This window comes from Rana temporaria, chromosome 1, assembly GCF_905171775.1.
Source record: "Rana temporaria chromosome 1, aRanTem1.1, whole genome shotgun sequence".
Taxonomy (NCBI): Eukaryota; Metazoa; Chordata; class Amphibia; order Anura; family Ranidae; genus Rana; species Rana temporaria.
The window spans coordinates 179,094,299-179,120,369 of NC_053489.1; the positions used below are offsets into that span (position 1 = coordinate 179,094,299).

General features: G+C 41.2%; 1 protein-coding gene across 2 annotated transcripts in view; it reads right to left on the reverse strand.

Annotated features, from left to right (window-relative positions):
* Positions 1 to 253: 253 nt before the first annotated feature.
* Positions 254 to 26,071, reverse strand: part of IFT81 (intraflagellar transport 81) — a 234,244-nt gene continuing 208,426 nt past the window's right edge. For both annotated transcript variants that reach the window (XM_040346783.1, XM_040346792.1), the window contains 2 exons: positions 13,671 to 13,716; positions 254 to 619 (listed from right to left, as the gene is read on the reverse strand). In XM_040346783.1, the coding sequence (XP_040202717.1) occupies positions 437 to 619; positions 13,671 to 13,716 (229 nt within the window). In that variant the 3' untranslated portion in view covers positions 254 to 436. The remainder of the gene's footprint in view (positions 620 to 13,670; positions 13,717 to 26,071) is intronic.

Sequence of the window (26,071 nt, forward strand, 5' to 3'; positions counted from 1 at the left end):
TCTCTCTGGTGTGCCGTCCTGGAAGGCGTAGGAGAAACATTATTTGTAAAATAATAATGCCATTTAATATAGTTATATATATTTATTGTATTTTGATCAATTTACTATGCAAAATAAAAAGGAATCAGACTTTAACTAGATATAAGTCACACAAAAGAAATGGTCATTTAAACTTGTACTGACATATATTTTAGAACAAATGCTTTGGAGATTCTACAGACCTGAAACACTTTTCAAGCAACAGCCCTTGTAGTAATGCAAGTTTACCTTTTATTATTCATTTGTTTGACAGCTAAAGTGTATAAGTGACAGGATGGATTAATTAGATGAGTGTACTGGGCAGTTATACCACTGCCAAAACCTAGCTAAAATATATTTTATATAAATATAAATTCATTAGGTGCACACATATTTCTTCCTACAGTTTGCAGAACATCTATAAGATGAGGCGATCTTCTCCTGCTTCTTGAATCACTCGCTCAGTTAACACTTGATTTTGCAGTTTCAGAAAACCAGTTTTCTTACATTCCATCAGCTTCTCAAAATCTTTCCACATCTTCACTTGTTTCATGTTTGGTCCGTGACTTTCTCTAACTGACTTTTGCTGCTCTCTTAATTTCTGCGATAAAAAAAAAAAAGATATTGACTTGTGCTTTTATTTTCTGATCATGAAAAGATGGGTAATTAAAAGAAACCATTTCTTTAAAGCTGAACTCCAGGCAAAAACATTTAATGTTGCGATTTCCTTTAAAAATAAGTACATTTAAATTTATAAACAACTAGCATAAATACCTGCGGTTGTAAACCTTCCTTCAAAAATAAAAAACATGCCTATACTTACCTGCTCTGTGCAACGGTTTTGCACAGAGTAGCCCTGATCCTCTTTTTCTGGGGTCCTGTCGCCCCCCCTCCCCCCCCGGCAAACTGCTTTCCCTCTTTACCTGGGGGCACCCGTGCAGGCTCACTCCTAAATCCTGCTGCTGTGTCCATTGACTAGGCCCCGCCCCCCACAGCACAGGATTTGATTGACAGCAGTGGGAGCCAATGGCTTCCGCTGTTATCAATCTGTCCAAAGTGGAGAGAGACAGCGGCTAGAGCTGCTGCGCTCATGCACATCGCTGTATTGGAACAGGCTCAGGTAAGAAAGGGGGTGGGGTCTAGGGGGCAGCTGCAGCAGAGAAGGCTTTTCACCTGAAGGCATAGAGTGCATTCAGTTGAAAAACCTTAAGGCTTTAGAACCACTTTAATCTGTTGTGGTATCGGCTACCTGTCAGCCTTTGAACAGCAACATAGAGACTGGGAGAAGGAGGGGCAGCACTAGGAGCTAATCAGGTTGTGTCGCATGCACATCTGCAGACAGGGACAATGATGGTGATTGGATGAACCCCAGATAATATCTTTATGAAAAAATGCATAGAGAGAAGTGGAAGAAGAGGGACAGGAAGAAGTGAAGTCATCATGCACACCAGAGTCTGCTATTGACTGTGTAACATTGGGGTCGCTTTACTAAAACTGCGGAGTGCAAAATCTGGTGCAGCTGTGCATAGAAGCCAATCAGCTCCTACCTTCAGATTGTTAAATTAAGCTTTGACAAAAAAAAAAAAATGGAAGCTGAACTGATTTCTATGCAGAGCTGCACCACGTTTTGCACTGTCCAGTTTTAGTAAATTAACACCATTATGTAGGAGCACTTTTATCAAATGCTTTTAACATCAATACATGTGAATGTTCTTTTTTTTATAACTGGTTTTGACTACCTGAGTACATTCAATGTAGGTGATACACCCTTCAACAAAATTTCTAGGTTATCTCCTACATTCCACCTCTGCCATCATTTTTATTGGCAATTACTGACTGGCACATCCAATCTGGACTGCCACAACGAGAGTCCTCTTCCAATTATTAGTTTTGAGTGTGTGAAGCGAGGCAAGAATGCTAGGCACTGGATTTTATTTTTTCAAACTTTAATTTTTTAACATGTTACTATGAACTTTTTGACTTGACCTAAAAATATATAGACAATGTTTTGTAGCCTGCTATTATGTACATGGAGGCTGATGGAAATACAAGACTGCACTATTCTTGATACACCAATTTGGGGGATTTTTACAGGTGTAGCAGCTTAATTTTAATTATTCATTTATTAGGTTTGTATTTGTGTACTTCTAGCATATCATTTTTGAACAATAACATAAATGTATATACATACAAGCAGCTATGGCACATGTAGATGATACCCTACTGTACATCAAAAACTTCTTTGTCGGGTAAGTGAATTACAGCCATGGTACTGGAAAATGTCTAATCTCTTGAAATCCAAAATATGCACACTTGTTTATTGACCATACAGCACTGATGTGTATATCGAAAACCTAATGCAAAACATGTTGCACATTAAAAAAAACTTAATAGAAGCACCTACCTTATCTCACTGGTTTGTTTTATGGGATGGTTTGCGAACCAACCCATTACTAACTTCTGCATTCACCCCATTGGCACATATATTTGAAAATCCTGCCTTTTCCTCCCAGGTATGGACGTAGGGGCATTTAAATGGTGGACAGACAAGGGCTTATATTGTATAAGCCACTTCTTCACTCATAGAGGCCCCTTCACCCTTTCCCATTGTTCCTCGGTCCCTCCTAAAAATGCCTGTTTCACAAAAATTCTTCTCTTTTTAATTTCTCACTTTCTATGTTCGATTTGGCCGGCATGAGAACACCCTACACTGACCACATACAAACAATGGGGCACTTGAGGGGGCATCTCTATGATGTATGAATCGCTCCTAACCCCACCTCAGAAACAGCTATAAATGCTGGCCTGGGAGAGGGATCTCAATTGTGATGATGACCTGGATTCCTGGTCGGCCAGGCTTCAGGTCGCCTATAAGGGAAAAATAAATGTATCTCTTGTAGAGGCTGGACTTAAGGTGCTCACCAAATGGTACTTGGACCTGACTCACCTGGCCAGGATGTATGCTACGGCAACATCGGAATGTTTCAGGGGCTGTTTATTGCGGGGTTCGATGTTGCATATATGGTGGGAGTGCTCTAAAATTAGGGTATTCTAGAATAGGGTTTTCTCGATGCAACGCAAGGTGACAGGGCTCTCTATTGATCAACAATCAAGCTTGGCCCTGCTTAATGTTTTACCGAATGAGTGGCCACGTCCGTTGAAACATCCGATTTATTTTATACTGCTGGCAGCTAAGATCACTATTGCGGGAGCATGGAAGACACCCCTAGTATTTTACAGTCGATTTAAATAAAAAATATCATGGATTATGATACATGAAAAAAAAAGCTTGTATCATCAATGACCGAAGTGCTTTGTTTGAACGAACATGGGAACCCTGGGCATCATATATTCATGTACCTTTGTTGTGACCATAGGTACTGTGCAGACACCAAGCTCCTCTCCCCCTAATATTTCTAAATCTCTGTCCTAGTTCATCTCCTGTCCCAAAGCTCATAAAATAAACAACTTCTTATTTCCCCCTCCCCTCTCCTTTTCTCCTTCTTTTGTCTCTATCCTTTTCTCTTTCCCCTTTTTCTTTACAACGCTGAGAAATTCTCTCTCAATGTTCAGTTATGAGATTTACGGTTGTATTATAGTAGGTGACAGATGGCATTAACTGTGATTTAAGACGAATAAGAGAAATCACCTTCTTGGTTCTGTTATTCGCTACACATGTCAGATTATCTAAAGAGTCAGTGAGTTCTGCTACTATGACTTGATATCACCACTTCGTTGGTTCTATTTTTATTGGTCTTAGCACTTGCCTGACTAAACTACAGTCCTGAAACTCTCAACAGTGTAAACTAGGACAAAATGTATAACGTTAAACAATTCCACCTGAAGTTTGGTGGCGTTATCCTGCCCCCATCATAGCTTGCTCAAATATGGGGTAGCGGGGGATACGGAGTGACACCTTTTACTTTAGGCTTAGCATTACATAGTGTTAACTTTGTTCTTTCCTGATTGTTACATGATTATAGCATAAGAGTTCATCCACGTGAATTTCTTTATAACGTCCAAATATATGACAGATGCCGTCCATCTTATTTGTTCATTACGATAAAAGTCAATAAAAATATTGAAACAAAAAAAAAAAATGCATTTCTTTCACACTTATTTATCTACTTATAAAATATAGGCCTATGTATTTTGAAAACAAATTAAAGACCTCATATCTGCTAAAAAAAAAAATCATTTGAAAATCGGTTAAACAGATACTGAGTAAACTAGCACAGCAAAAAAGAAAACTCATATCTAAAGTGATAATTCTCCTACTCTACAAGACTCTGGTCCGGCCTCACCTGGAATATGCTGTCCAGTTCTGGGCACCGGTCCTCAGGAAGGATGTACTGGAAATGGAGCGAGTACAGAGAAGGGCAACAAAGCTAATAAAGGGACTGGAGGATATTAGTTATGAAGAAAGATTGCGAGCACTGAACTTATTCTCTCTGGGGAAGAGACGCTTGAGAGAGGATAAGATTTAAATTGACAAATACCGTACTCGTTACCCCACAATAGGGATACTTTCCATGGAAGGGAGTTTAATAAGACACATGGCCGCTCATTAATATTAGAAGAAAAGAGGTTTAACCTTAAACTGCATAGAGGGTTCTTTACAATTAGAGTGGCAAGGATGTGGAATTCCCTTCCACAGACAGTGGTTTCAGCAGGGAGCATCGGTAGTTTCACAAAAACTATTAGATAAGCACCTGAACAACCACAACATACAGGGATATGCAATGTAATACTGACATATAATCACACACATAGGTTGGACTTGATGGACTTGCGTCTTTTCAACCTCACCTACTATGTAACTCCCCTTGTTAGTTTGTACCTATAGGCAAGCATATAATTAGGCTGTATTGTAATATGTATTGTAAATATCTCCTATACTTGCACCGTCTAGGAGATATTTACTGTATACTGCACTGATTATGTCATCGGGGGATGCGCTCTGAAGAAAACGGCCACCCGTGCCGTTTCTTCAGGGCCCTGTGCCGTGACCGGCGGCTCCCGTGTGCATCAGCGGAAGTGATGTCATTGCGGCTCCGGTCAATCACATCACTGGAGGCCGCAAACCCAGAAGAAACACCGGGGAAGATATCAGCCGAGCTTCGTTCTAAGGTGAGTACTTCATATTGAGCTCATTATGCCTTTGTCTTACAGGTTTGTTTTTTGGGGGGTTTACAACCTCTTTAAGACTGCAGGAACGTGACATTCTCTAAAGCCTTGTACACAATGAGATAATTGGACGAATGATCATCAGCATTTTTTTGCATGCTAGTCTCATATCGAAAATCAAGAGGTTACTAAAGTTAAGAAAATTCTCATACAACAGAATAAAATTTTGGAAGTGATGTAATGTGTTGTATTGTATTTTTGGACGAAAACGGTTTTGATTAAATGAAAATCATACAATCTGGTATCGTACAGAAAAAAAAAATTGTGTTTGTCCTTTAGAATGATTTCGGATGAACTGTCGTGATTGGCTCTTGAAAGCTGTGAACCAACAAGCAGATTATCGTATAAATCGCTTTTTCGGACGATTTTCTGATGTGTGTACTAGGCTTAAGGGCCCACACACATCATGGTTTTGCAGCAATGTGTGTGAAGTGCATTCACTCTAAATGCCACCAAATGCACTTTCTAATGGATTTGCATTGCATCGCAGTACAATGCATGCAACATACTAACATGCACTGTAGTGCAGGATGCTGTCAAAAAGTAGTGTGTGCACGATTTCTAGTCCCTGCCACACACACGACGGTCAGAATAATGTGTTGGGGTACCACTGAGAATGAATGGCACAGCATCGCAACAGCGCACGTGACACATCAGTGTGTTGTGATAAAGTGCAGTAACGCATGCATTATGTCAAAAGCATGGTGTGAATGGCCTTAATAGGATTACAGTTCATTCCAAAAAACAGGTGTAACGTATAATTGGGATGATGAAAAAGGTGGTGTGTGTGCACAACATCTCCATGGAGAGTGACTTTCCATTATTTATATGAAATGCAATCGAGTAAGCTCACATTACAGTTGATGAATCATTGTAGGAACCTCTGCTGACGTCACTCCCCCGTGCCTCTTCTCAAAAGCGTGCAGAGTGCCTGTTTCTCACAGTCTGCACACAAGAGCCAGGGATGTTTCATACAACAATAATATGACTTTGCAAATAGAAAAAAAAAAGATGGTTTAACCAACAGAGGGCATGGGAAACAGTCATTATCTTATGAGTACAGCAAGTACTGCTTTCCTGGAGCAATAAAAAGTTAGGATACAGACCCAGCTGCTATAATTAGAGATACAAAAAAAATAAAAAAATATAGTCTCGCACATTATTTTAAATAACTGGTCTAAGGAAAACACATGCACTTAATGAGCTGTAAACACTTATTTACCAATAGACTTTATTTGATATATATGGTTGCATTTTTTTATGTTTAGTCATGAAACATTGTCACAGATTAGTGCAATGACATGCTATAAATATTTAAAGCGGAACTAAAAACTTTAAGGCTTTTTATAGCAGAAGAGACATGCTATGTCTTTTCTGCAATAAAAAAAATTTACCTGCCTATTTGCAATGTACATTTTCAGCAAGCCACAGTGCTGGAATAAATGAACTCCCACATGCATGTGTGGGAGTTATGACATTCTGGCCAGGCTAATCAATACGGCCAAATATCTTGTACCTGGAAAAAGACCAGGTAAAAATGTTAGCACCAGCGAGGTAAATATCTGGCAGAATAAAGGGAAAAGCTATGGTACTATGTTAAAATACAGAGGAGTTTAGGGTTAGGATGGAAAGTTGGAGTAGAGGTCACTTTAAAAAGCACTGTAGATGTGTACAGCTACTTAGGGAAGGTCTTGAACAACCTGGGCCACATGTGAGAACAAATAAGCAGACAAGGGCACCAGCATCCAAGTGTAGAAAGTGAAAGGAATGCAGATAAGGAAGAGATAAAAATGCACAGGATGGAGAGTGTTAAGCAGCATGTGTTCCAATACGAGTGGAGTCCACTGCGGAGCCATGTGGTGTTGCAGACATTGGCAGAGATGCAGAGCTGTGTCGGGAAGCGGACATCACAGCCTAACTCATCCGATCCCAGCCAATGAAAGTAGAGCCCAGCGTGGCCAGGGGAGACATACTGGAATGCCTGCATTGCACTGCCACCTGTTTACAATCCAAGGTGGACAACAGCGACCACATGTTGGCAGCTTCCTGGCGCAGGTCTGCATCCCTCCAGCACCATTCCCTGCCAATCTCTGCAACACATATTAACCCTCTCCATCCTGTGAGTGCCTTCCTATCACCCTCTACACTTAGATGATGGCACCCTTGTCTACTTGTTTGTTTTTAAATGAATATCTGCCTGTGAAATTGAGTAAAAAATACAATGTTATTAAATTTCTAACAAGTAAAATGATGCAATATTCAGTCCTTGAACGAAGACACAATGCTGTAATAAAGAAATATATACAGAAGTTAATTTAATTTAAAGTATTGTAGTGAAGTGCACACTTACTCACCATGCTCAAGTGCAGGAACCAGTTCTTTACCACACATTTGCTACACCTCACTGGGTTCGGGACATGCAAAGGGAAAATAAGTTCCTCAGCTCCCCACCCTCATCAGCTCCGAGAGGCCACACCTGATAAGGTTGAGGAAGCTGAGCAAGTGGTCTTTAGCCAGAAGATAGGCCCTCTACTGTCAGTGTGCGGGAAGCCTGGTAGGGGCCTAATAGCACACAACTTCTACTGAAGAGACAACTACTGTGAAGAGCCCCTTCCCAATTACTACCAAAGCACTCCAGTTCTAGTCAGATGTTTCCCTGAGTCCTTAGGCTTTGGCTCCTTCCAGTTGTTCACTTGTGTTACCAGAGCTACCTTGGATTTTACTAAGAGGGACTGTGTTTATAAGGATAAGTAGCTGTTTGTCACCCGTACTTTTATACTGAAGTAGTGATTGTGAGGTTTTTATAGAGTCTTAGAGACTATGCTATGAAATCTATTCACGCAGCTTTCATAATCTCTTTTATAATATTGTGCAGTGTATGAATGCCCTTTGCTATTCTGAACCTGTTTTGCATTATTGCTTCTAACTTTGCACATGTTTAGTAAACATCTCTTTACAATTACTCCCTAATTAACCATTCAGAAGATTTTCTTTTCTGTTAAAGTATATCTAAAGGCACTGTTTGGCAGTCTAAACAGGTCTCAAATCCAGTTGCTATGTGATCAAGAGCTTTGCGAGTTAAAAAAAATAATTATTTTACCACTCCTGAGTCAGCCAAACCCTTAATTTTGTCTCACATGCTTTACACACCTAGACACTGAGCTTACAGTGGGAGGGTTTCATCAGCACAGTCAGTTCTGCAGTGTGCAGGACTAGTTGGCCAGCTACTAACTGACAATCAACAAAGATAATGCCAATAGCCACATGTACCTATTAAACGGTGGCATAAACAGGCACAGCCTATGTGAGGGACAACCAGGGCTGTCTTTAATATTGATTGGACCCTGGGCCAAAAAAAAAAATCACTCTTTCGCTCTACACCTGCTCTGCGACAATAGCAGCCAGACTCAAAATCAGTTTACTGTATCAGATCAGACTGCGGTTGGTTGCCAGAGGTTACAGCATATCATCACCACTTACTGACAGGTTGCTAGAGATTACAGCACACATTATGGCTCACTGATTAGTTGCTAGAGGTTTTTTTTTTTTTTTTTTTTTTTTTTTTTTTTTTCACTTTAATGTTTTATTTTATTGATGAAGAAATAAATTAATACAATGTACAACATGAAGCTCTCAGTACATTCCATGTCAAAAAGTCAACGACAAATAAATAGTGAAGATACAATACAAACTTCAATTTTCATTTTAGATTAATCTAGCACCATAAAGGGGGAGCAATTAAAATATAAATCGATGTCCCCGTAGGAGATCCCCTACTCAACTATATGTAGGCTGGGCTAAAGAGGGGCGGGGAACCCAATCAACGCTTTCCGTACAGAGTCTCATCCGACACCCCGTAAAGGGAGCAAACTGTGTCGGATAAATGGGTAGCATAACTAAGTATTGGTAAGAGACTTCTGTGACCCCAGATAACCTAGGACCCCGCCCAAAATGTGGAAAAGAGCGCTAGACAGCCCATCCCTTCCCAAGGGACCTGTGAAGAAAAAGACCTCCCACTCCCCACCATACTCTCCCCCTCTCCCAGGGCGCTCCCATGAAAGTATTGCCTATTAACAGACTAGTATGATAACTAAATCAAAGATCTCGAGGAGGAGAATGTACCAAGGTTAGCATAAAAGAAGGAGGGAAAGAGAAAGAGAGGAAAAAAGAAAGATAGAGCAAATGAGAAAGAATGATTGCCAGTAGGCTAGTTAAGTGCCCGAAGGGGACGGCGCATGACCCGGCGATAGAGATACGCCAACATGTCTGGCCCAAGGCTCCCATGTGGCCTCAAAATTATCGCTTGTATTAGAGATGCTTGTTGATTGGTTTCTAGAGATTACTGTACAGTAATACTACTCACTAATTGGTTGCTAGATGTTACAGCACATCATCTCCTCACTGCCTGCACACCATGGACTGTGAAGGTGAGCAGACCCATCAATAGACAGAAAATTCTTAGGGTTTCTAGGACTCCTGGGATCAGTGGCAGTGCTGGGGGGAGGGTGTGATCAATGGCAATGCTGATTTTTTTGTTTTTTACTGACTACCAATATAAAGAGGAGTTTCAAAACTGGCCACCAAGGTAATAGGGGTTTACACTCACCACGAATGTAATAGAAGCATTCACAATAACCACCAATGTAAGGAGGGATTTACACTGACCACTAATGTAATGTAAGGGGAACATTCACACTGGCCACTAGTGGTTTGGGACTTTCTTCCGCATTTGTAGCGCATAGAGCAGCCCATTGAAATTAATGGGCTGCCCGACACGCTACCTACATCTGTATCCACCCTGTCAGTGCACCTTTGTATCCTAAACCCGTGCTAGCCTCTGCATCCCAAACCTCCCCCATCCTTTCTACTCCAACCATCCACCCCTTTAACTCTACCTGCCTCCTCTGCTTATGTTTACACCCACCTTCCTTACCTCTACATATCCCCTCCTTGCTCACCTGTGCACCCCAAACTATAATTCCTTCTCTGCCTGCCTCTGCCCACCCCCCCAGCCCCACCAATTTGCTTTCCTGTGCAGAACAGGCTGATGTTATGCTTTATGACCACAGTTGCAGGCAGTACTTTCAAGCATGCCCCTTTACCTCACTAGTGGGCAGCATTCAGTATAGGTGATGATGATATGACCTCAGAGGGGCATGATATACATATGAATGCCACCTTTATTTACATATCAATGCAGCCGGCTGCCATTTTTTACATATGAATTTATTTACATGTAAACACAGGGTCTGCAGGTGAGTCATCTGTACACAATAGGGCACAGCTGGGCAGCATTAGGAGCAGCACTTCACACTGAGATATCAGGACACGGGACTGAAACTTCAAGGGACAAGGGAATTTAAACTAGGATAGTTGGCAAGTATGAGGCAGCTGCTTTGGGCCCAACAACAATGACAGGGGTCCAGAACAGCTGCCCCTTTTGCCCTGCCTTAACCACTTGTCCACCGGGCCTATTTTGGCACTTCTCTCCTTCACGTAAAAAATTAAAAAAAATTTGCTAGAAAATTAATCAGAACCCCCAAACATTATATATTTTATTTTAGCAGACACCCTAGGGAATAAAATGGCGGTCATTGCAACTTTTTTTCTCGCACTGTATTTGCGCAATAATTTTTCAAAAGCCTTTTTTGGGGAAAAAAAACAGTTTCATGAATTAAAAAATAACAAAACAGTAAAGTTAGCCCAATTTTGTATAATGTGAAAGATGATGTTACGCCGAGTAATTAGATACCTAACATGTCACGCTTTAAAATTGCGCACACTCATGGAATGGCGCCAAACTTCGGTACTTAAAAATCTCCATAGGTGACACTTTAACATTTTTTTCAGGTTACTATTTTCGAGAGGAAGTCTAGTGCTAGAATTGTTGCACACGCTCTAACGCACGCGACGATACCTCACATGTGGGGTTTGAATGGCGTTTACATATGTGGGCGGGACTTGCATGCGTGTTCTCTTCTGCGCGCGAGATAACGGGGACAGGGGCGTTTTGAAAAAAAAATATTTTTTAATTTTATTTTTTATTTTACTTAATTTTTTTTATTTTTACACTTTTTTTTACATCTTTTTTTTTTTTATCACTTTTATTCCTATTACAAGGAATGTAAATATCCCTTGTAATAGGAATCAGTGTGACAGGTCCTCTTTATGGAGAGATGTAGGGTCAATAAGACCCCACATCTCTCCTTCAGGCTTACAAACATGAAATCTGTGAAAAAAAAAATCACTGATCACATGCCGACAGCCGACTTTGTTTACTTCAGGGTACCGGCATGACGTCATAATGTCACGCCCGGGCCTCCGACAGACAGAGATGACTGGTGACCATCTGGTCACCAGTCATCTCTATGCTTTCCAGGCAGCGCCAAACGATTCGCTCTCCGGGCCCCTGATGGCACGGAAGAGCCCGGAGAAGCACTGGATGGCGGCGGGAGGGGGGGGGGACAAATATAGTTAAAGGGTTCAAAGCCATGGCTGTTTCTAACAGTGGACATGACATGCACATTACTAGAGATACTTGGCCATCTTAAATGATATATTCTGCATGCATAAATCAGCTTCTTAATTACAATTCATGTGTGAATATTTCATTTTAATTCATTCCTGACCATTACACCAGACAAAATCAGAAAATAGACTGCAAATAGAAACATGGACATCTAAGTATGCAGTGCAGACATCTGGTTAATGGAAATTCTTTGAGTAAAATAACTTCATCAAATAGTGAAAGTTTAAATGAACAGATGAATTTGGGGCAGGGTTGAGACCACAGCATTTTATAAAGTTTTGATCATTGTCTTAGTGAAGGCTGTCAGGACAACATAAGACAGTGGCTTTGAGTGGATATCAAAAAGGAGTATCTTGGTGCACAAAATCCACCCACAACTACATTTTTTGCCTTGGGTGCTGTGACATTCATTGACTCTGGATAGTTATGTGTATAACAAAATCTGTCTGGAACTGCAGTATTTGGGTATGAGCACCTTTACCCAGAGATAATAATAGCAGCTGAGAAGTAAAGAAAAAAAAAAAAAATCGAGGTTAGGGTACAACAAATACATAAACTAGCCCAACGCGGCATTAGAACTATTTTACAAGCATCTGCAATTTTCTAAAATAATATGCAAAATCCTTTTACTTCTCGGGTGCTTTGAAAATAAGCTTTTTTTTAAGACAGTCATGTATGTCTCATTATGAATTCACTGTGCTCTAACAATAGGGGAATCTCACAACATAAATGAGGTCAATTAAAATTGCGCTTATATCACGAGTTGCAATTACCAGCAGCTACTAATCATGGAAGCCGAGTTCTTTCCTCATCAACATATTCAGCGGATGGAAACATGCACATGTGATTTTTGAGAGAAGATGACCGTCACAACCACAGACCCCAAATATACAATATAGCCTGTGTTTTAATTCAACATGGGATGCCACGTGAAAGCATATCAGAATGTAAAGGCTTTGTGTTTCAGAGACAGGCAGTTTACTATGTTTGACACACTTTACCTTATAGCTACAGTATGTATGACAATATTGGTGACTTTCATTCTATTTGGGAGGTTTAAAAAATGATAAAAACAAATGTAAAACAAAAGAATGCATTAGCATTTCTCTTGAAGTCCTTCTTTTAATAAACATGAAAAAGGCTGGAAAAAAGGTATATTCTTTAAAACGACCTTAGTTAGCAAAAAAATTTAAAAAATCAAGCAGAGTTCCTCCTGACTAGTAGAACAAAAATGATACATATAATTGTGGAATAAAGCAGCCACAATTTTCCTTTAAAATGGCGTCTGTGGCTGTATAAATAGTGCTGTCAATCAGCAAGCATCTGCTTAAATAATCCCTGAAAAAAACAAGTAGGAACAGGAAATGCAAGCAGTTTATGGCTTTACTGTATAAGGCAATGTTTGATAGCTATTTCAGTCATCTGCAGTAATTATTGAAAACATTGAACGTCGAGAAGGAGAGTCTGCATTGTCTGGAATGAGACACTGAACCCAGCAAAAATGATATAAAAGATGGGCCCTTTAATAAAAAAATAATAACTGAAAACTATAAGCTGTCTTGCCCAGCCTTTCACCCTACAACATCTCCTAAAAGACCAACTCCTATTCATCCGAATTTTTTATACAAGTAGTAATGTAAACATCCTGTATTCCTTGCTGTGCACTGGTCATACTACAGGCTATTTCAGTCAGAATTCCTTTTACTCAGAATGCATTTTCTGTGACCGTTCCTGTCCCTTTGAAGAAACAGATCCCAGGAATAAATCAAATTCAACGGAGATGAAATATTCTCACTATTCAGTAAGCTGGGGGTTCAGCATCATTAATCAGAATTAAACAAACACAGTGATTACTGTCAAGTCCTGAATTCATTTTGTGTTGGTGGTTAGAGCAGAGATCAACAATTCTAAAAGAAACACATGCATGAATTCTTACCTTTCCCAGATTTTCCTGCTCTTGGATGTTCTTTGAATATTGGTCTCTAAAGATTATAGAAAAAAAAAAAAAAAGAGAGAGAGAGAAGTTATTTACTGTGTTTTTTTTAAGCTTTGATCCAAATGTAAATTAATTCTATTGACACAATTAAAATGCTAAATTGTGCTACTATAACTACAGTCTAGGACGGTTGATTAAAGCCAAAAAAGTGAGTGAAACCAAATATGTAGGCAGTAAGAATTCTGAAACAACCACATTACACTACAATAAAAAAATATAGTAGATAGGAAATATTTTTCTTTTGCTTGTCTTCTGACCAGCCTCTTCATCACAGAGGTTGGTCATTTAGTTGTGGTAGTCTTGGCTGTCTTTTCAGAAAATATGTATACAAAAAAACAAAGGCGTATAAAAGAGGAAAAAAAAGGTAACTTTGTATAATATGAAACCCTTCTTGTTGTTTTGGACATCAAAGTCCTTCTGTTCAAATTCTGTTTCAAGATTGTCCATTCCATTTTGTACATCACTTTAGTGCTGATGTGGTACTTCTTTTTACTCCCACAAAGTACTCAGCACAATGTAGTTAGCTGTCTCTCTCTTTGTATGTCAGGGTCGGGAAAAGGACGAAACATTTTGGTTTACTATAACTACAACTTTAAGCTCCTCTATAGATCTAGAGTTCCGTGTGCATGCATGAGAGGGACGTCATCGTGACCTGGCCATTTAAGCAGCGAAACCAGAAGGAAGACTGGGAGCTGACAGCCCAGTGCCAGGGGGCTTAATTTGCCAAGCATGTCATAATGTGCTAATATACTGTGCATACTAGCACAGTATAGCTAACACTTCCTGGGGGGGCAATTATTTGGAGTTTAAAGTGGTTCTACAGGCTGAAGATTTTTTACCTTCTATGCATGAAGGTAAAAAACCTTCAGTGTGCAGCAGCCCTCCTAATACTTACCCAAGCTTCCTCTCGATCCAGCTATGTGCACAAGAGTATCAGTTCTCCGGATACTCTCCCTCCCTATTGGCAGCAGCGATAGCCATTGGCTGTCAATCACAGCCAGTGATCCAATGAGGAGAGAGAGGGAGCAGAGCCAAGCTGAAGCTAGCTGCTTGCTCTGGGGGCACTCGACAAGAGGGAGGGACCAGGAGCCCCAGCGGGGGACCCTAGAAGGGGATCGGGCTGATCCATGCACAGAGCAGTTTAGTATGACATTGAAAACAATTTGTTTAGCCTTTAATATCACTGTAATTCTGGTTTAAATGCTTATTAACTGTTGCACTAGTACCTGATAAATTTCCAATTTTTGAGTATAGGTGTTCTTTGAGGATGGAAACATAGAAGGGATAGATACAGCAAACATAATATGTGGTTATAATGTAGGTAATTTTTTCAGGTTTAAAGTAAAAACAGTGATTCAAATCTAGGTTCGAATTGTTGAAGATTTACAATGAATTCATGAAAGACAGCCAACTTTAACTGCAATCTTCATGTGGGCAAACTTCTCTGTAGAATGTTGTCATGGCAACCTTCCTGTCATTTTCCTTACTGAGCAGCAGTTCACTTAAGTCCACTATGAAATTCACTGAAATGACCATACTGTTGTACATAATTATTTCAATGTGTTAATGTTCTAAAATCTCTAGATGTTTGGACAATGACTTTTTAAGTAGAAAAATATAACAATGTATTCTCCACATAGGTCACATAGCAACACAAGTGGCTAATTACGCACTAAATAATCCCAAAATGCAAACATAAACACACATAATTATTGCATGTACAAAAATAAAACAACAAAAAATAGGAAATAAATGTGCAACACACAAAATGAAATAGTTATGTTTAATCAACCTTTCAAACGTGACACGGGGCATGCGTACACCCTTTTTCTTTAATCAGGTATGAAGTCAATGCTGATTGAGATCTCTGTGTGCACAGTACAGGAAAGGTGTGGCTTGCAATTTTCCCAAAGACACACTCATTGTTGTAACTTACAATTTTTCATGCATGTCAGTATTCCACTGCTTTAAAAAATCAAAACCTAACATAGTGAAACTATTTTACTTGACAAATTTGAAACATTAGTCATCATTTTCCACATGTGCCAATGCTGCAGTGTCAAAAAGTCCTGTTTCTTTCATCACAATGTTGCTCGGAGACCAAACATTGTCCCATCACAACATACTTCAGCGCATGAACTGGCATCCCTACCACCCGTTACCTGTTAAACCACATATCAGGTCCCAAGAAACGTCTTTAAAGAGGTTGGGATATCTTTTGTTATTAAAAAAAAAAAAAACTTTCCAGTAATCTAATTAAAACTGGAAAACAGGTAGTCAGAGTATGGAATGGAGCCCCAATTGCCAAAGAGATAGAAAGTGGGGTTGACATATCTAGAATACTTTTTCATTCTAATTGGACAGCCATATAATGAAATACTGTAAGTACTGTCTACAGTTCTAAAAATTGCCATAAAGATGTTTCCCAGAGCAAAAAGATTCCAGCTGTCATATTTCTAGTGGGAATAAAACAAATCCAAAAGTGACTGGATGCACTTTAGCAACAGACTGTATACCTTTAATCTAGCTTTTGGAAGGGAAATCTCTTATCTATCTTCTCAACTAGTAGTGGCAGTGGAAATGTACGAGACAAGGATATCCAGGAACAGTCCAAGCAGGTTTGCCCTGCATTTTATTTCACAAGACGGCAAAAAAAAAAAAAAAAAGGTTCACTGGAGTGTGGGCTTTACAGTAAGTCCATAGCATAGAACAAACAAAAACAAACTTCTGCTCATCTAAGCGACTAACTAAACTCAGGTCAGTTCCTGAATATTAGGGTGTCCCTCAAACCATACAGGTGGCTTTTTTTGTGTTTTATTGATAGTCAGCCTTTTCACCCAGCAGCAGGCTCTCAATGTACAGGGGGGGAGACCTAAGCATTAGTCAGTTTAAGAGAGAAGTATGGGCTTAAAACATATATTTTATATATATATATACTGTATATATATATATATATATATATATATATATATATATATATATATATATATATATATATACACACACACACACACACACACACACAGTATCTCACAAAGGTGAGTACATCCCTCACATTTTTGTAAATATTTTATTATATCTTTTCATGTGACAACACTGAAAAAATGACACTTTGCTACAATGTAAAGTAGTGAGTGTACAGCTTGTATTACAGTGTACTAGTGCTGGAAAATAATGGTGTCCACACAAAATATTGACACTTTGGGCCCAATTTGGACATTTTCACTTAGGGGTGTACTCACTTTCGTTGCCAGTGGTTTGTACAATTAATGTGTTGAGTTATTTTGAGGGGACAGCAAATTTACACTGTTATACAAGCGGTACACACACTACTTTACATTGTAGCAAAGTGTAATTTCTTCAGTGTTGTCAAATGAAAAGATATATATATTGTGAGGGGTTAGCTCGGTAACGGGGTGTGTGACCCCTTGGTTGGGTTCACCACACACTGAACTTATACAGACTGGCAGTCGAAGACGGTTGAAAACAAAGTTTCTGGTTTATTTTTCCATCTTGCTGGAAAACAATTGCAAGCATCCAAACAGCATGAACAAAATCAAAACATAAAATAAACTCTAGCCACTCTGGGTGTCTACCTTCCACACAGGAACCTATCTATGAAGTCTACCACAGCATACTGCTGGGTAGACAGTGCTGGTCATACAGCACAACACAATAGTCTTTGGACTTTTTATCACACAGAAAATTTAATGGTCTCCTCACCTCTCTCCTGTTCACACAGCCTTAGGAGTGACGCAGCCAATTAGTGGTAATCCTTGGGGCTACTTTATAGAGGCCTTTAATTGCCTCACTCTGAACAGCTGGAGTCTTCCAACGGCCCTTAGCCTTCCTGGCCACATTTGTAGCCGACGCCGGATAACCATCTGTGTATCGTCTAAACAAGGCAGAAATGTATGTTCCGTCTGTGACAACACCCACAGATTTACCTGACTTCCTGTCATCACAATATATATATATATATCTCATGGCATGCAGGAATTTTCTCCTGGTTTGGCCATTCTGAAAATAAATTATGCCATGCATTTTGTATCCCCTTCAAGCCCTGCTGATCTATATCCAACCTCTTTTACTAAGGCACTGAACAGACAATATTTGCAATTCCTCTGGGCCAACAAACCGCCAGACCCCCCCTACAGGATTTCAACAGGGGCCCAACATAAGCCTCATCTTTTCATTTGCCCCATCTGTCAAGGAATTCTTCCAATACCCTTTAAAGGGGTTGTAAAGGTAAAAGTTTTTTCACCTTAATGCATTCTATGCATTAAGGTGAAAAAACATCTGTGGATTAGCGGCCCCCCAATTACTTACCTGACCCCTCGAAAGTCCCGCGCCGTTTAACGCGCAGGTTTCTTGGCAGGCTTATCAGGTAATTCATTGGTTGATTGAAAGCAGCGCAGCCATTGGCACGCGCTGCTGTCAATTACATCCAATGACGCGGTGCGCCGGGGGGTGGGGCAGAGTGATACAGAGTGATACAGTGAGTGGCTATAGCCGCCAGCTGTATCACTGGAGCGTGCCTGCAAGAACTCACCATTATGCAAGCTCGCTCGCATTAAGGTGGTGAATTCTTGCGGGGAGGAGCCGAGACAGCCGTTAAGACCAGGTTCGGGGCCACTCTGTGCAAAACGAGCTGCACAGTGGAGGTAAGTTTGTTTGTTTTTGTTTTTTTATCTTTAGTGTTCCTTTAACAAGATGGAGAGTGGTAATTCACAGTATCTAGGATAAGTATCTAATTTGGATATTTCATTTAGTTTTCTGAAGTCACTGCGGAACCTTAGGCTGCCAACCAGCTTAGGGGTGACCAATATAAAACTTGACCACTTAATGTCAGATTCCTCTAACGCAAAGGCTAGCATTTTCTGTACCTCTTCAGAAATTACTTTTTTATCAGCTTTACTTGTTAAGATTTTAATTTAACTTTTATGCAAGACTCATTTATAATATCATGGTAAAGAATACTAGCTTGGTAAGGCTATTCTGAAAAACCTCTCAAGTTTTTCACAATAAATCTTTCACTTTCTGAATTTGAATGTGCAAACAGGGTCTTTGACACCCTAAACTCTGGTATATCTTTAGCTGGTGATACTGTATGGCTACTTTCTGTTGAAGAAGACTTCAGATCCTTCCAGAGTTTGATTAGGTTAACAAGGTATATTTGGAGGTATTTTCTCTTTGATCTCATAGGGTTCCTGATACTTTGACAGAAATGTACTCTCTACAATGTGCAGCAAGACTCTTTTTGGTTAAAGGTTCTGGTTTTAGCAAAGTAGTTGTACACTCTGGCCGGCACCTATTGGGCTTGCTGTATATGTTCCCAAACTATGGGCATGAGTGCTGCTATCCTATCCTACATCTGAGCAATCTGCTGTCCTATCCTACACTCCACAAACATTCTTGTGAAGTATAGCCTCTTCCTCACATATTTCACGGACCATATACAGGGGTACAAAAGTTAGAAAGGGGACAACCCTGCGGCCCTTCCCCTCAGTTTTCCCTTACTTAAAAAATGATTTATTAAAGCAGTTAAGAATGTTCACACAATCAGTTGTGTGAATATTCACTTTGATTATCCAAATTAAATAAGTAAAGAAGCATTTGTCTTTTAAACAGTGGCAGGCCGTGCATTGTGGGAGCACAGGTGCCGCCCCCCCCCCCTATTCATGTGCCCGGCCCCTTTCAGGGCGCCTCACACATGACATACTATGGGGGGGGGATAGGCGGCGTGTATGTATTTTGAAGAACGTGATTAGAGCCAAAGGTTCTAATAGGCTTCAAAATAGGGTGGGCTCAGGGCGCAGAGCACTAAGTGAGACCTGTCTCCCGATTGGCCAAAGCATAAGGCGATTCTATTGAATGCCTAGCACTTTGGCTGAAGAGGAGACACGGCGGAGGAAGCCTGAGGAGCCGAGCGGACACTGGTCCCGCTGCCACTGCAGAAGAGGAGGAGGAGGAGAGCCCCGTCACTCCAGGAGAGGAGCAGAGCCCCGCCACACAAGCAATAAGTGTTGCCGTACCGGCTGCGAGGGAAGGGGGGAGGGGATCTGGTGAAGTCACAGCTGGGGGATGCGCATGGCTGCATTTGCTAGCACAGTGGCTGCATTTGATGCGCACAGTGAGACTGCAATTGATTTTTTTTGTTTGTTTTTTTAAGTATTTTTAAGTTTGCGCACACCCAAAGATTTTGAACACCAGCCGCCACTGCTTTGAAAGAATTAGATAACTGAAGTGAATGTTCACACAATTTATCTTTAGCAACAATCTACATGGATCTTTGGTTACCTTTGACATGAGAGGTTCTTTAATCCTTCAAAATAGGAGTACCTGTACAGGACAACAGGTGGATCAATTATTTTGCTATAGAGGACATATTTCTAAAAGGGACTGGCATTGGACAATGATTGGCATAGTCAAGGACGACCAATATGTGAAAGTTCCCCTCTGTCCAATTTCGGCAGTGGCCTGGCCAAATTCATACAACCCTTGCAAAATAGACCTCAACTATAGACAAGAATATTAGCAGACTTTGAAAAAAATGTGGTTGGGTTGCAATACTCTGAAACTCAGGGCAAGATTTGTAATAGTTCTCAATTGCATTGCAAATACCAGTCCAGAAAAAACACTGCACAATCCACTTTTGTTTTTCAATCTCTAAATGACTACACAATACCTCAGAATGGGGAAAATCCAACAGCATCCTTGCTTATGTTCCTTCTTTACATGATACAGCAAGTCATGGCACACAGCAAGAAGGCAAAAAATCTGGTTCTTAGGGTACCCTTGCTTATTACTTTACATTATTTCATGCATTTGTCAAATTGGGATCCCACAACTGTGTGCTCCCAAAATCTTCTCTGGCCACCGATATTTCTGTTATTTCTGGCACTAAAGGAAAGTTTCATCTGACTCCCCAACCATGACTAACAGAGGAAAGTGGTCAGGTACTTCTGATGTATAATTATAAACCACCCATTCAAGTTCAAAACAGCAACATTAGGAAACACAAGGGGAACACAAAGACACTGAATTTCAAAAGAGCCAACTTCCCAAAACTACGAACCTTGCTAGAAGATATAAATTGGGATAACATCTTAAAAACAAAGAACACGGAGGAGAGATGGGTTTGCTTTAAGAGCATATTAAATAATGGCATTAGCCAGTGCATCCCAATGGGAAATAAATGTAAAAGAGCGAACAAAAGTCCTGGATGGCTTAACTCTAATGTAAAAATGCATATAAAAGCAAAGTAGAAGGCCTTCAAAAAATACAAGGCTGAGGGATCATCATCAGCATTCAGACATTACAAAAAATGAAACAAGATATGTAAGGGTGCAAATAGAGTGGCTAAGATAAAACACGAAAGATACATAGCAGAGAAGAGCAAAAAAAATCCCAAGAAATTCTTTAAATATATAAACAGTAATACAGGGAGGACAGACCATATTGGCACAATAAAGAATGAGAAGGGACATGGTAAAGGTATTGAATTTATTCTTCTCCTCATTCACAATGGAATCGGGGGGCTTCACTAACCAAAACTGCAGTGTTTGTTCTCGTGACACATCCCAGGAAGCACCATCATGGCTAACAGAGGACAAAATTAGAAATAGACTTGGGAAACCTAACATTAATAAATCTCCAAAACTAGATGGTTTGAACCAGACAGGAGATTGGGACCAGCTGATTGGAGAAAAGCCAATGTAGCACCAATATTTTAAAAAGGGCCCTGGGAATTACAGACCAGTTAGCATAACATCAATAGTATGCAAGCTCTTGGAGGGGATGATAAGGGACTAAATACAAGATTTTAGTAATGGAAACGGTATCATTAGCAGTAATCAGCATGGATTCATGAAGAATTGATCTTGCCAAACCAATCTATTAACATTCTATGAGGAGGTGAGCTACCATCTAGATAAAGGAAGGCCCGTAAATGTGGTGTATCTGGATTTTGAAAAAGCATTTGACACAGTTCCCCATAAACGTTTACTGTACAAAGTAAAGTCCGTTGGCATGGACCATAGGGTGAGTACATGGATTGAAAACTAGCTATAAGGGCAAGTTCAGAGGGTGGTGATAAATGGGGAATACTCGGAATGGTCAGGGGTGGGAAGTGGGGTCCCCCAGGGTTCTGTGCTGGGACAAATCCTGTTTAATTTGTTCATAAACGACCTAGAGGATGGGGTAAAACAGCTCAATCTCTGTATTTGTGAACGACACTAAGCTAAGCAGGGCAATAACTTCTCCGCAGGATTTGGAAACCTCTCAAGAAGATTTGAACAAATTAATAGGGGGGGGGGGGGGCGAGCAATTGCATGGCAAATTAGGTTTAATGTAGACAAATTTAAAAAAATGCATTTGGGTGGCAAAAATATGAATGCAATCTACTCACTAGGGGTTGAACCTCTGGGGGAATCTAGAATGGAAAAGGACTTGGGGGGTCCTAGTAGATTATAGGCTCAGCAATGGCATGCAATGCCAAGCTGCTGCTAACAAAGCAAACAGAATATTGGCATGCATTAAAAAGGGGAATAACTTCAGGGATAAAGCGATAATTCTCCCACTCTACAAGACTTTGGTCCGGCCTCACCTAGAGTATGCCGTCCAGTTCTGGGCACCAGTCCTTAGGAAGGATGTACTGGAAATGGAGTACAAAGAAGGGCAACAAAGCTAATAAAGTGTCTGGAGGATATTAGTTATGAGGAAAGGTTGCAAGCACTGAACTAAAACTAAATTTACAAATACCATACTGGTGACCCCACAATAGGGCTAAAACTTTTTCGCTGAAGAGAGTTTAATAACATACGTGGCCACTCACTAAAATGAGAAGAAAAAAGAGGTTTAACCTTAACCACTTCCCGCCCGGTTTATAGGGGATTTACGTCCGGGAAGTGGTTTTGAAATCCTGACTGGACGTCCATGGACGTCCTGCAGGATTTCATGCCGGGCGCGCAGCGCGGCAAACGGTGATGCGGGGTGTCAGTCTGACACCCTGCATCTCCGATCTCGGTAAAGAGCCTCCGGCGGAGGCTCTTTACCACGTGATCAACCTTGTCCAATCACGGCTGATCACAGACGCGAGTAGAGGAGAGCCGATCGGCGGCTCTCCTGACAGGGGGGGTTCGTGCTGATTGTTTATCAGCGCAGCCCCTCCTCGGATCGCCATACTGGACCACCAGGGAAGCCCACCCTGGATCACCAGGGAAGGGCAAACAATAAAAAATAAAAGTCTGGGGGAAAAAAAGAAAAAAGCATTAAAAAATAAAAAAGATGCCAATCAGTGCCCACAAATGGGCACTGACTGGCAACATGGGTAAATCAGTGCTGCCCCACCCCACAGTGTCCATCAGTGCCACTGCACAGTGCCCATCCATGCCGAGTGCCCACCTATCAGTGCCCATCTGTGCCACCCATAAGTATCCATCAGTGCCACCCATAAGTGCCGCCCATGAGTGCCCATCTGTGCCGCCTATGAGTGCCCAGTGCCGCCCATGAGTGCCCAGTGCCGCCCATGAGTGCCCATCAGTGCTGCCTATGTGTGCCCATCAGTGCCGCCTATGTGTGCCCATCAGTGCCGCATACCAGCGCCACCAATCAGTGCCACCTCATCTGTGCCTGTCAGTACTACCTCATCGATGTCCATCAGTGCCATCTCATCGGTGCCCATCAGTGCCGCCATATCAGTGCCCGTAATTGAAAGAGAAAACTTACTTATTTACAAAAAAATTAACAGAAAAAAAAAAAACATTTTTTTTTCAAAATTTTCAGTCTTTTTTAGTTGTTGCGCAAAAAAAAAAAAAAATCGCAGAGGTGATCAAATACCACCAAAAGAAAGCTCTATTTGTGGGGAAAAAAGGACGCCAATTTTGTTTGGGTACAGTGTAGCATGACCGCGCAATTGCCATTCAAAGTGCGACAGTGCTGAAAGCTGAAAATCGGCTTGGGCGGGAAGGTGCGTAAGTGCCTGGTATGGAAGTGGTTAAACTGCGTAGAGGGTTCTTTACTGTGAAAGCGGTAAGGATGTGGAATTCAGCGGGGGCATCGACAGTTTCAAAAAACTATTAGATAAGCACCTGAATGACCACAACATACAGGGATATACAATGTAATACTGACATATAATCGCACACATAGGTTGGACTTGATGGACTTGTGTCTTTTTTTCAACCTCACCTACTATGTAACATTAACTAATTTCAGACACATTTTCGGAAATGATTACAGGGTTCTCAACCCCCGGGGCTCCAAAATGGGAAAAATCACAGCCCAGTATAAAACACATTTGCCACTGTCAAGTCAACATCACAAAATAGACAAAACATCTGCTCGCTCAAGCTACAAACTAAATTCAGATTAGTTTCTCACTAACAGGTTGTCCTCTTTTTGGTGTTCAATCAGCAGTAAACCTTTCCACCCAGCAGTAGGCTCACACAGCAGACAGAAGAGGAGAACTGAGCATTAATCAGCTAACACATGGAAAAAACTCTGTACTACTGAGACTAAATTCATGAGGTCTGGCTACCAGGTAAGATGTGGACCTAAGCAATGGAAGCTCTATCCCAACCAAAGCCTTTGCACTCTAGAACCCAGAACAGAAACTTAAGATTGAAGAAAACAAAATGTTGTTCTCTCCATATCAATCACAAACCTCTGGAGTCCCTTAGCATGTGTAGGTGACACATAGACACCACCCACAATCCAGTCAGTGCCCCACTACATTATAGTAGAGATGTGACCCCGTGTAATGGTGTATTTTGGCAGGTTACACCTGATTTTGATAGGCTTGCTTATTGCACACCTGTGGGTTGGCTTCATAATCCTCCCAGGAAGAGAGCTCAGGGCTCAAACTTGGAGACAGCTCCGCCCGGCAGACAGGAAGTCTAGCCTAGGAGGTCGGTAGGGTCCCAGTAGGAGATAGCTCCAGGAGAAAGACAGGAGGTCCTGGAGTCTAAGGCTGCAGATGGCAGCCTGTGTGTGCACGTCTGTAGCAGGCAGATGTGGCCCTAGACCAAACAGCGCAAAGCTGACAGTAAGTAAGCCAGGAGGCTGGAAAACTGCATGCACCACTTGAACCTAATCACCCCAATATCTTAATAGTATATATATATATATATATATATATATATATATATATACACAGGGCTCAAAATTTCAAGTCCTGAGCTACTAGCCAGGCCTCAAGAGTTACTCGCCACCAGTTGCCCCACCTAATTCATACACTGCCCTGCGCCTAATTGCACCCGTAAACACGCCCTTGTAGATTATCTCGTGGAATGACAATGTTTTATGCAGAATCAAGTTACAAAATTAAATATTACCAACAACAACTTTAACAAAATGGGACAGGGCACTGGGGGCAGACCAGAGGGACAGGGCACTGGGGGCAGACCAGAGGGACGGGGCACTAGAACTGGGTCTCTTCCCCATTCTCTTGCTGTCTCCTCTGCAACTCCCATCCATCCTCTCTCTCTCCCATTCATCTCATCATCAGGAGCCTGTGTGTGTGGCTCCACGCTTGCATGTCCCCACTTCCCCCTTTTATTCAGGCTGGCAGAGAGGAGAGGAGCTGCAGCACAGTGGGAGGGAGTACAATCCAGCGCTGAGATCCACACAACTGCACAGCCATTGACACCATAGCACAGCGCACACTGACAGCGCACAGCACACATGGAGACCTGTCTGTTCACAGTGCTCAGGCTAAACTGTTGGACACTTACATAGAGCACAAGGAGAAGAAAACTGTACAAACTGGAAGACTGTCGCTCTCATGTCAGGGCAACTTTCAGTGAGTGCTGCACCGAAGTGGTAATTTTTGCAATCCTCCACCTCACTCATTACTTTCTGCTCTCCAGCTACATTGGTCAGGGGCCCAGGGGAGGGGGGCAGGCTCAGAGAGGTCATACTGTTGGGTCCCATGGCTTAATGAGAATTGTAAGGAGAGCACCTGTGTACTGCTCTGCCTGTGCGTGGCTCAACAGACTACTTTTCCAGAGCATGCACCTTTCCTCTTCGGCCGCCAATCTCATCGGGACTCTAAGTGTAGGCACAGATTGGAGGGAGATTGGTCATGCAGCCCTGTCATCACTCGCCCCCAGCTTAAATCCACTCGCCAAATGCTAGTAGGCGAGTGGAAATTTTGAGGGCTGTGTGTGTGTATATATATATATATATATATATATATATATATATATATATATATATATATATATATAGTAAAGTTGGGGGTTGTTAGCTCTTGTGGTAGATGCATTTTTTCAGTGATTTAAGCCAGTCAGGAACTATATTTAAGGGCATGGTAGCCCATTTTTATTAAAAGGAAACAA